The following is a 12,765-nucleotide window of genomic DNA, read 5'->3' as shown; positions in this document are numbered from 1 at the left end:
TTATGTACGTATCAGAAACAGGTTAGCACATTAGCGCCACTAACGAGGCGTATTTTTCTCCTGTGCGCCACAAACGAGCATGCTCCGTCAGACAACCTTGCCGAGGGGTCGCTCCCAGCCTGAAACGGAGGACTCGGAGGAAGTCAAAAGTGTTTGAGCGCTCGCTCGGGAACGCCGAGGTAGGAGCGTAGCTCTTTTTTATGTGCAGAAGTTTGGAGGAACTTCACAGAAGGATTCCTCTCAACTGACAGAGGATGACGATGCTGCCGCAGTGTTTCAGGGAGTGGGATGGCGGCGGCGGAAATCCCAAAGCCACGCAGACGGCGATCAGCAGCCGCCTAAACGGCGAGCCGCATTCCTTCGGCACCCATTAATAAACACAGTCGGAACATTTTAGCAGCCGGAATGCTGGCTTAGCATTGATTTGTTGTGTTCCAGGTCGCTTTGGAATGCCAACCAGTAAATATTCCAGCTCCCAGCCTTCAGGAGACATCCCTGGTGGAGGGAAAGAGCAGCAAAGGTCAGAGGTGAGGATGGAAGCTGGCAGGACACGGCGACGTCTCACGGCGACGTCTCACGGCGACGTCTCACGGCGACGTCTCACGGCGACGTCTCACGGCGACGTCTCACGGCGACGTCTCACGGCGACTGAAACGATGACGGGCTTGTAAAAAGCCACCAAGGTGAGGCGTTTAATCTGCCGACTAAATGGGCTGCAGCCCGCCGTAATGAGGCGGGGTGATGAGGCTTTTATGGGGTGACAGCTGCTCCACCTGCCGTTTTCACCTTGACGCCGCCCAGGGCGCTCGTCAGACGACCCTAAAACTAATGAGCGCCGTTTCCTTCCCAGCTCCGGCTGAGGAGAGCGGCGCCCAGAACCTTCATGACGTTGCTGCTTTCATCAGCAGGGGTGGGGGGTGGGCGCACTTGTCTCACAGGGCCTTTAGGTGGTGGTAGTGTGGTAGGTAGGAACGTATCCTGTGGTGGTAGTGTGGGAGGAAGTCAAAGAATGTATCCTGTGGTGGTAGTGTGGTAGGTAGGAACGTATCCTGTGGTGGTAGTGTGGTAGGTAGGAACGTATCCTGTGGTGGTAGTGTGGTAGGTAGGTACGTATCCTGTGGTGGTAGTGTGGTAGGTAGGTACGTATCCTGTGGTGGTAGTGTGGTAGGTAGGTCCATATCCTGTGGTGGTAGTGTGGTAGGTAGGTCCATATCCTGTGGTGGTAGTGTGGTAGGTAGGAACGTATCCTGTGGTGGTAGTGTGGTAGGTAGGTACGTATCCTGTGGTGGTAGTGTGGTAGGTAGGTCCATATCCTGTGGTGGTAGTGTGGTAGGTAGGTCCATATCCTGTGGTGGTAGTGTGGTAGGTGGGTACGTATCCTGTGGTGGTAGTGTGGTAGGTAGGTCCATATCCTGTGGTGGTAGTGTGGTAGGTAGGTACGTATCCTGTGGTGGTAGTGTGGTAGGTAGGAACGTATCCTGTGGTGGTAGTGTGGTAGGTAGGTCCATATCCTGTGGTGGTAGTGTGGTAGGTAGGTCCATATCCTGTGGTGGTAGTGTGGTAGGTAGGTCCATATCCTGTGGTGGTAGTGTGGCTGGTCAGTACATATTGTTCCTCTAACAGCTGCCACTTTCCAATTGTGGTCCATCCGTAGCAAATAGAAGCATTAGCATTAGCATTAGCATTAGCAATGGCAGAGCTGGAGGGAGCAATTAGCTGCCAACGAAGCTTTAAGGAAGTACAATCTTTCCAAAGAGGAATTCTGTTCCACTTTTTTAATGACTTGTGTCGGAGAGCTGGTGGGTTGTCACTTGGGGAGGCCTCTCATCTCCAGCCCCCCCATGAAAAACCAGAGCAGGAATCCAGATGTTTCCACATGTGAGTGGAGGAGGAGCGGCTGGGGAACCAAGCTTATGAAGTCCAAATGCTTTCTTCCTGAATTCAAATGCAGATTGATACTTGTTTTGGTCCATCTTGGGGATCACCTAGCCACTACTTATGAATATTCATTTTCCAAGGCACATATGCGTCTTTCCAGGAAAATAACTAATCAACATGAAACATTAGCAGTCTGAGGCTCAGAGCTAATCATCCTCACACCCACAAATAACATCATATAAATAAGCAATACAATCAAATAAGCCCAATGTACATATAAGATATGTTCTTCAGACATGCTTACTTCCAATCTCTCCATTCACCATATACGAAATCATCTTCCTAGGACAAAGCCACTTCCTGGTTAGACTTGGAGCATAGCCCGTGGGCAGCACACTAGATGGGTATGATTGACACGTGTCCTCTGTCCTTCAAGACAAAGTACCACACAACACAACTTTGACGATAGATCAACTCCGACGTTGCAGAAATGGATAAACGGATCCCGAGTAGCGAGGCGAGGCGAGGCGAGGCGAGGCGAGGCGAGGCGAGGCGGGATTAGCGCAGCGTGTTTGCTGCGACGTGGTGGAGGAGAGCAAACTTGGGCTCGCGTTAATTGAGACACCGAGGAGGAGAGGCGCCGGCCGCGCTAATCAACAACTCATTAATGCAACTCCCAACTGGCCCTGAGCACAACGTCTACCTCCCTCCGCCGCAAATACACCGCTCCTACTTTCTTCACCACGTTCTTTTGGCTAAGTACACCAGTACATGTGCACCAAGTACACCAGTACATGTACACCAAGTACACCAGTACATGTACACCAAGTACACCAGTACATGTACACCAAGTACACCAGTACATGTACACCAAGTACACCAGTACATGTACACCAAGTACACCAGTACATGTACACCAAGTACACCAGTACATGTACACCAAGTACACCAGTACATGTACACCAAGTACACCAGTACATGTACACCAAGTACACTCGGTGGCTTTTAAAGGACTGCAGAGACACGAACTAGTAGTAATTGTCTGTATCATCTGCCATCATAACAGCTTTGCTCTGGTGCGTGTGTATCATCTGCCGTTATTACAACTTTGCTCTGGTGCGTGTGTGTCAATTACACAAAACAAATAAAACATCATTAATCAAATATACGAGTTACCGCTGTTAATGCCCTATTTCTGAGAGGCCTAGAATATATAGGAATAGATATATAGAATATATATCAATAAATAAATATATATAATCTAAAAGTATATTAGGGCTGCGTATGCATAATTATTGCCCACGTAGCGTGGCGGTAGCCTCTGCTGGTTTCTACTTGTCATATTTTGTCCTGTTTCGGTATTTAAATGGACTGATTTAAAATGTTTCATTAGAAAAATACATGAAAGCGTATAATAACCAATAACCAATAATTAATAACTAATAACTAATAACCAATAACCAAGCATGTATGGAAAACAGTATTTCTTACCTTGAGTGGCGATGTAGTGATTTGGCCTGTGGTATCCCTGCACAAAATACAACAAATAAATGTCAGACTCCCATACGGTACATACAGTACATACAGTACATACGGTACATACAGTACATACGGTACATACGGTACATACTATGCACTACGTACTATGAATATAACATTAAGTACACCTGCAGAATCTCTTTCTGCAAAGTATAAACCTACCACAAATATTATGTTGATGTCAACATTTCAAATGTTTAGCGGTAGGAAGCTAACACGTTGATAGCATGATGACATAAGATAGCATGATGCCCTGTGATTGGCTGTCCAGGGTGTACCCGCCTCCTGCCCACAGTCAGCTGGGATAGGCTCCAGCACCCCGTCCGTCTCATTCCTGGGCTTCATTCTGGTAAAAGTGGGTGTCGAGGTGCAAACTTTTATTGCAGGTTTATTCCAAATTTTGTCCGTGTGGCGGCGTTCCTATCCGCGTTAATATGGACTGAGCCGAGATTCAGTTGGATTCCATTCGAGATTCGCACAGTACATTGTTGAGGTGGACACGGGGTTCGGACACGGGGTTCGGACACGGGGTTCGGACACGGGGGTTCGGACACGGGGGTTCGGACACGGGGGTTCGGACACGGGGGTCCGAGTAATGTTGCCCCAAGGGGCTGAAGATGAAAATTAGCACCCATGTGCTTTCCATTCCAGACGCTCCAAGGCTAAACTCTTTTTTTATCCCACACAACCGTGAACTGCAAATGGCCCCCTCGCCGCATCATGACCACCCCTGATCTTTTCTCCAATTCCATCCATGAATGAAGTCGCCATAGTTGACTTAAAACGAGCCTTTCAAGCTTTCTTCCAAAAAAGGCGTGAGCACGAGCGACGCACACGCAATCCGTCAGATTCAACTAACAGCAGCCATCTTGGCCGTCTTGGCCGTCTTGGCCATCTTGGCCGTCTTGGCCATCTTGGCCATCTTGGCCGTCTTGGCCATCTTGGCCGTCTTGGCCATCTTGGCCGTCTTGGCCATCTTGGCCATCTTGGCCGTCTTGGCCGTCTTGGCCGTCTTGGCCATCTTGGCCGTCTTGGCCGTCTTGGCCATCTTGGCCGTCTTGGCCGTCTTGGCCATCTTGGCCGTCTTGGCCATCTTGGCCGTCTTGGCCATCTTGGCCGTCTTGGCCATCTTGGCCATCTTGGCCGTCTTGGCCGTCTTGGCCGTCTTGGCCGTCTTGGCCATCTTGGCCGTCTTGGCCGTCTTGGCCATCTTGGCCATCTTGGCCATCTTGGCCGTCTTGGCCATCTTGGCCGTCTTGGCCATCTTGGCCGTCTTGGCCATCTTGGCCATCTTGGCCGTCTTGGCCGTCTTGGCCATCTTGGCCATCTTGGCCACAACAGCTTCCTAGTCTCCGGGATTACGCTAATCCCTTCAACTTGCGTTTGTCCAATTCCTTGTCTTGTCCCCTGAGACGCCAGGCGGGAAACAAAACATCAGGAGGACTTAAAGGCTCTTCATCCCGTCATCCTTGCCTGCACCCCCCAGCCCCCCCCCCCCCCCGCTGCTTATCTCACTCATATTCAATTGAAGCGGGACGCTGATTAACGAAGGGAAGCAGACACAAAAGGATATTTCCCTTTCTCTCCTCCTCCATTTTTAATGACTTCTTTATCTGCCGGCCGAGCGGGACTTTTATTTGTGCTTTCATGTTAGCTCCTGGATTAGAGGTGGGGGGGCTTGTGGGGGGGGGGGGGGTGTCAGGTGCACAATCACCGCCTCCAACATTTCCAAGGAAAGGAGGCCGACACAAGTGTAAGCATGCGATGGAGACGCCAACAAAAGAAGGCGGATGGAGGAATAAATCATGGAACTAAAAGGGAATTTAATATGTTTGGCTTTTTGATGCCTTGCTTCTTCCTCTGATCACTTCCTTTTGTTCCAGTGGCGGCGAGGAGGAAGCCTGCCCACAGGCTCCCATTTGGATTTCCTGATCAGGAGATGATGAGTAGGAATATCCCGCCATAAACGTTGGACAATAGTGGCAGACCAATGGGATGCTGGTTCAATTTCTTCAGCTTAATTTGGTCCTCCAATTGAACTAATGTCAACGTTTTGATATCAACACAAGCTTCTATAGTATATTATGATAAATATATTCAATATTGTTATGAATGTGATGTCCGCGCTCTAGAATGTGGTGGGATTGTAAAGACTGACGTATGTAAGCAAGGCGTCTTCCTTTAGGAATCATACGTATATAAGGAGGCTAAGGAAGTGCCACTCAGTCACAGACAACTCATACAAGTGATGGGCAGAGATGATCATCTTCATACTTTGTACTTTGCTAATAGGGATGTTTGTGCCACATACAAATGTGCAGCTTTGCAAATGATCCGGTTGCCAGCATTACTACTGCTCTTTTTTTATTGAAATTGGACCAAATATTTCAGGTAAACATGACACTTTTGTCAAACCTGTTTGGCCCATTGCAGGATTGGTGTTTAAAAAAAAAGACGTCTTAGATGCGAAGAAGACATGAGAAGACTCACATTAGCATCGGCTATCGTCTCATCACCCAGCTAGTGGCCACTACCAACCAATACCAACCACTACCGAGCACTACCAAGCACTACCAACCACTACCGAGCACTACCGAGCACTACCAACCACTACCAACCACTACCAAGCACTACCAACCAATACCAAGCACTACCAAGCACTACCAACCACTACCGAGCACTACCAACCACTACCAACCACTACCAACCACTACCAACCACTACCAACCAATACCAAGCACTACCAAGCACTACCAACCAATACCAACCACTACCAAGCACTACCAACCACTACCAACCACTACCAAGCACTACCAAGCACTACCAACCAATACCAAGCACTACCAAGCACTACCAACCAATACCAAGCACTACCAAGCACTACCAAGCACTACCAAGCAATACCAAGCAATAGTCAGCAATGTTGTATAATTGCATCCCTAAATAATAAAAGGTAGTACTCCAATATTAAAAAGGGTCCTTGATGAATAATCAGGCATGTTTTCATCATTCATCATGTTGGCATAGCAATAAATCTCTTCAATGAGGAAAGCCTGAAACTTCCAGTTGTGGGGTTCTAAATGTCAACGCTAATTAGTAGCTTCAGGTCAGACGGCCACCCCCCCACCCCCCCCACCCCCCACTATCACATGCATGGTACATCTTCGTTTGCAAGAAAAGGCGAAAAGGCACCGTTCATGGCAGCATAGTGCAGGGGTTATTTGGTTGGGGCACCGGGAGGTCCAAAGGGCGGCTTGGGGGCCGTATGCAGCCCACAATGGTTTCTTTATCGGGCTGCGGCACATTCTAAAAACACAATTGAACAACAAAACCTAAAACATTGCAAAAAGAATAACATCAAAATATGAGGAGGAAAATATTTCCTCTTCCATGTGTTGCTACGGTATATTGACGTGATCTGTCCATGGGCTCCACAATCAAGCAATCAACAATCAGCGTCATATCTGATGAGCACATGTATTTGATTTTAGCCTCCATTTTTGCTACGTTATCACATGTTGTAACGTGGATGTTTGCACTTGTACCACGCCTTCATAGGAATAAAGTCAAAGTCGGATTCTAACAACTAGTTAGAACTAAAAAAAGTTGCACTTTTATGAGAATAAACGTATAATATTAAGTGGAAAAATAATAAAATAATAATATATAAAATATAATATAAAAATAATGTCGCTTAAGTAGGATAGACTTGAAATATTAAAAAAAGGCATTTTTAAAGTTGTAAGATGACGAGATGAAAGAAAACAAAGTCAAGTTGCAAAAGTGAAAGTCTGTTGGGAAAAATGGGAATGAGGTGAGGATATCACGGAACGTTAGGAGAAGGATGTAGCAACATTATTATTGTTATCATATTGTTATTATTATATTATGATTACAGTCGGGGATGATGTTTATTAGCCTAATGGCATGTTTGGGCTGCATATGATCGTCATCATGATGTCATCATCATCATCATCATCATCATCATCATCATCTCCCGTGGCCGTGCAATAAGAAGAGCAGCAGGAACTTCCAATGAGTTAAAGAGCTTGCCGGGGAGTAAAAACCATCGTTACCCATATGTCTCCATTTATGAGCACTTGAGAAGAAGATGGGGGGGGGGGGTGTGTGGGGGGGTCCTGTTTAATATGCATGCATTATCTTGAAAAGGCTTGTAGCCGTGTTTGTCTGACTTGTTGTGCCGGCAGCATAATGGAGCATAAAAGCCAACGCAGCAAAGGTAAATAATTGAGGGCTGGCACACCTCGCATTATGAATCCATGTTTGGGGGCGGAACAAGAGATTACAAATGGCCACATTAGGCAGGGCGGGGGGGCACTTATGGAGGCAGGTACATCGGCAGGCTATTAGCCTCAGAGGAAGCATCTCGCTGGCGGGGAGAGGAAGGGGTGGCGCTCCCGTTGGCTGCCTCTCGTTTCCTCCGCCATAAATCAGGTCAGACCAGGAGGCGGCGCCTAAGTGAGTTGGATCTGTTGTTAACGGGCGGGGGTGCGGGGGGGCCTCACGCTACTTTTTAATGACTTTAGAGCGGCGTGAAGGCGTGCTAAGACACCCCAGGGCATGCACCGTACCTTCTGGAGTTGGCACGCGTGCAGAACGAGGGTGCTAAAAAAAAAATTCTTGATGTTACCGCTTATCCTCACCAGGGCGGGGGTACGCTGGAGCCTATCCCAGCTGTCTTTGGGTGAGAGGCGGGGTCCACCCCGGACTGGTGGTCAGCCAATGACAGAAGCGCTACCATTCAATCATGCTAGGTTAGCATACTGAGGAGAAATTTGAAGATGTGTAGTGAAGCCTTTTGGGCGGATGTCCATGAAGGGGGGAATGTTTACCCTGGTATTTCCTTTGGTGCCAGGCTGTCCCATTCCTTGGGATGGTGTCTATTCCTCCATTCCTTGGAATGGTGTTTATTCCTCCATTCCTTGGAATGGTGTTTATTCCTCCATTCCTTGGAATGGTGTTTATTCCTCCATTCCTTGGAATGGTGTTTATTCCTCCATTCCTTGGAATGGTGTCTATTCCTCCATTCCTTGGAATGGTGTTTATTCCTCCATTCCTTGGGATGGTGTTTATTCCTCCATTCCTTGGAATGGTGTTTATTCCTCCATTCCTTGGAATGGTGTCTATTCCTCCATTCCTTGGAATGGTGTTTATTCCTCCATTCCTTGGAATGGTGTCTATTCCTCCATTCCTTGGAATGGTGTCCATTCCTCCATTCCTTGGAATGGTGTTTATTCCTCCATTCCTTGGGATGGTGTTTATTCCTCCATTCCTTGGGATGGTGTTTATTCCTCCATTCCTTGGAATGGTGTTTATTCCAAGGCGTGTATTGTTAGTCTGATCTTTATTCCTCTTCATTTAACCCCGCAGTCATACGGTACCGTGCTGTATAAAGGTTGTGTGTGTGTGTGTGTGTTTGCGTGCGACGGTGGCCTCCCCCGCGGACCCCCGGCGACGACGGGCCCGCCGCCCTCTCCCACCCCCGAGAGGAAGCGCGGTGACCTTTGCGTCGGTGGCGCTGGCTGGTGTTTGTACTTACATCAACGTAATTTGCATTAATGTAATCGGAGCTCTGTTCCCCCTCCAGGGCCTGCAGCCTCACACGGGAGTGATCATCTGGAAAAGAGGCAGAGAGGAAGGAAGCACGCTGGAATCAAGCAGGCCGGCGCGTGGCAGGAGGAACAGGAGGAAGAGGAGGAAGAGGAGGAACAGGAGGAAGAGGAGGAAGAGGAGGAAGAGGAGGAAGAGGAGGAAGAGGAGGAAGAGGAGGAAGAGGAGGTACTGAAGAGGGGGGTGGGGCAGATGGAAGCGAGGAAATACAAAATAAGACTTGAACCAAGTCTTTGGCTTCAACGTGGTTAGGAAGGATTTGCCAAAAGGCCTTTTGATTGACATTTGTTGTCTCCACAGAGTCGCAACTAAAACATATGGAAAAATGTAAATCTTTTTTTAAAAGCTAATGTCAGGACGTTAGCATCACAGCAGCTCTGCTGGATGATAATAAAAGTCTTTTGCCTGAGCACCTTACACTGACCACTTACCCCCCCCCCCCCCAAAAAAAAGCCAGGCCAATAAATCAGACAGCACCATGGAGGAATGCGGGGGAGGTTTAGGGGGTGGGGGTGGGGGTGGGGGTGGGGGAGCAGTAAATTGATGTACATACATGCAATAATGTTCCCGTATCGGTTCTTCATGCGGTTCTCATCCTTCTTGGCCGAGTCCCACGGAGCCGACTGCCCCTCAAAGAAGCTCTGTTAAAAAAAAGGGGGGGGGGCATGTCATGTGATCATTGATTTAATTGCTAACAACTCAGATGTTATTGCTAACCGCTATATTGTCGCTAATAACTTCATTGTTAATGCTAACAACTACATTGTTATTGCTAACTGCAACGCCATTGTTAGCAATACTAAGTCGGTATTAACTACAACATTTGGGATGTGATGTTATTACTAGAAAGTTATTACCATGTTATTGATAATAACTACACTGTTATATTGCTAACGACAATATTCATTTTAACAATGGCGATGCTATTGTTAACCACTATGTTATCGCTAACAACTACAATATGTTATACTGCTAACTACAATGTTATTGTTAACAACAACAATGCTCTCAGTAACCACGATGTTATCGCTAACAACTACAATATGTTATACTGCTAACTACAATGTTATTGTTAACAACAACAATGCTCTCAGTAACCACTATGTTATCGCTAACAACTACAATATGTTATACTGCTAACTACAATGTTATTGTTAACAACAACAACAATGCTCTCAGTAACCACTATGTTATCGCTAACAACTACAATATGTTATACTGCTAACTACAATGTTATTGTTAACAACAACAATGCTCTCAGTAACCACGATGTTATCGCTAACAACTACAATATGTTATACTGCTAACTACAATGTTATTGTTAACAACAACAATGCTCTCAGTAACCACGATGTTATCGCTAACAACTACAATATGTTATACTGCTAACTACAATGTTATTGTTAACAACAACAATGCTCTCAGTAACCACGATGTTATCGCTAACAACTACAATATGTTATACTGCTAACTACAATGTTATTGTTAACAACAACAATGCTCTCAGTAACCACGATGTTATCGCTAACAACTACAATATGTTATACTGCTAACTACAATGTTATTGTTAACAACAACAATGCTCTCAGTAACCACTATGTTATCGCTAACAACTACAATATGTTATACTGCTAACTACAATGTTATTGTTAACAACAACAATGCTCTCAGTAACCACTATGTTATCGCTAACAACTACAATATTATTGTGCTCTAGTTAGCTACCATGTTATCGCTAAAAAAACACTATATTATCACAAACATCAATGTTATGGTTACTAACATTTATGTTATGTCATTGACAACTATGATGGTATCGCTGACATCTACGATGTTATCATTGACAACTATGATGGTATCGCTGACATCTACGATGTTATCATTGACAACTATGATGGTATCGCTGACATCTACGATGTTATCATTGACAACTATGATGGTATCGCTGACATCTACGATGTTATCATTGACAACTATGACGGTATCGCTGACATCTACAATGTTATCATTGACAACTATGATGGTATTGCTAACATTTATGTTATCATTGACAACTATGACGGTATCGCTAACAACTACAGTATTTTTTCTGACAACTACAATATTACTGTTAACAAGTAAAGGTTTTGAACAAACGCCATTGTTGTCGTCTTTGGGCTAGTCCACTGATCCGCCTGCACCCAAACGCCACACGCCAACGCCAACGTGTCCTGGCAAAGTGAAGTACTACATTAGCATTCTGGATGCGTGCTGGCGGTGGGAGGCGGGGCCGCCGCTTTAGCAGCTGGTAGCAGGAAGGAAGGTACATTTCTTTTTACGCTTTCAATCACCGTGGCGTTCATTGGTCTGGGCGGCAAATAAAGATCTCCCAGACATGAAATCCCGTCCATTTAGCCTTTAAATATGCTAAAGGACATCCATCCGTTCGTAGGAGATGGCAGGAAGTCAAGCGGATGGATCATAAGCTCCTCCTCTTTTATGGCTTCACGTCAAACATGAGGAGACACATTGTCTTCTAGCTTCCTAAGTGCGACCCTGTCTACTTCCTGCAGTGCAAGAACATCTGCTCCACTAAGCAACACAACATATTTCATATTACTATTATTATTATTATTATTATTCATATTACTTCATAGATTTCATGAAAGGAAAACTGCTTTTTTGGCAGTTTGGAAACATCAACACGTCTTTTTCCATGCGTTTGAAAATATAATAAAAGCTAAGATGAGGAGGCTAATTCATGCATGTAATAATAATATATAATAATAACAATAATAGTGAACATCAACGCTGTGACTCCATGAAGACACAAAGAAGGATTCAACATAACAGAGAAGCACAATTGTGGGCTGCAATTCCATTTGGGAAGTGATGAGGAAATAATATTCCGATCATTTATTGGGAAGAAATTGCAGCTAAAAAGGGAACAATTGTGCTTCTTGTGTGCCACACATGGTCTTCATGAAGCTTCTGGGAAGGATGTTCTTCAGCGTCCTGCTAACGTCTGCGGTCAACAATGAGGACGTTTCCATGTCAATTTGGGAATATTTGATTCCAAAAGTCCAAAAAAGTCTCAATGTTGTACAAATGTATTGTTAATGTAGTATTTTTTTAAAGCTTCATAAAGATTGCATGTCCAACACCTCACAGACATAGCTGGGGGGGCTGGGGGGGCTGGGGGGGCCGGGGGGGTCACTTGGTAAGTGCCCTTTAGGTTTAGGTTGCAACAACAAGCAGCACCTGAAACACCCTTGGAATATGAAATATGAATATGAACGTCTTACCTCGTTTATCTGGGACAGAAAGAGCATGTGTCAGAGAGAGATATAGTAGAGCGTTAGACGGCCAAGTGGCTCATGAGCAGGGCATTAACCTCAACACATGATGTGTTTCCAAGGAGACGCGGCGTCCTACCTCGTACTCCTCCTTGAAGCCGTAGCCCTCGGCGCACTTCATCTGCGTGATGTGCTGCAGCAGGTCGGCCACGCGGATGGCGGGGTGCAGCTGGCCGCTCTGGTAGGGGGCGTCCACGGCCTCGCGCTTCCTCAGCGAGTGGGTGTGGGACTGCACCAGGCTGCTGGTGTCGCTGCTCATGTTTTGGCCCTCGTCTGCAACAAGCACAGGGGTGGGAAGAAGGGGGGGGGCGGCCGGGCCCGGGTGAGAACAAGATGCAAAGGCAAACATGGCGACACCATGCGTGAAACAGTAAACCATATC

General features: G+C 46.3%; 1 protein-coding gene across 1 annotated transcript in view; it reads right to left on the bottom strand.

The window, feature by feature from the left end:
- Nucleotides 1-12,765, bottom strand: part of LOC131109381 (receptor-type tyrosine-protein phosphatase mu) — a 110,735-nt gene that overhangs the window by 14,100 nt on the left and 83,870 nt on the right. Inside the window, exons 21-24 of the mRNA XM_058061315.2 lie at nucleotides 12,463-12,656; nucleotides 9,602-9,689; nucleotides 8,978-9,054; nucleotides 3,370-3,406 (exon numbers count right to left, since the gene is read on the bottom strand). Coding sequence (XP_057917298.2) covers nucleotides 3,370-3,406; nucleotides 8,978-9,054; nucleotides 9,602-9,689; nucleotides 12,463-12,656 — 396 coding nt within the window. The remainder of the gene's footprint in view (nucleotides 1-3,369; nucleotides 3,407-8,977; nucleotides 9,055-9,601; nucleotides 9,690-12,462; nucleotides 12,657-12,765) is intronic.

This window comes from Doryrhamphus excisus, linkage group LG2 (genome assembly GCF_037039965.1).
Source record: "Doryrhamphus excisus strain RoL-2023G ecotype Guam linkage group LG2, RoL_Dexc_Guam_v1.1, whole genome shotgun sequence".
NCBI lineage: Eukaryota > Metazoa > Chordata > Actinopteri > Syngnathiformes > Syngnathidae > Doryrhamphus > Doryrhamphus excisus.
This window is presented reverse-complemented; position numbering and strand designations above follow the sequence as displayed.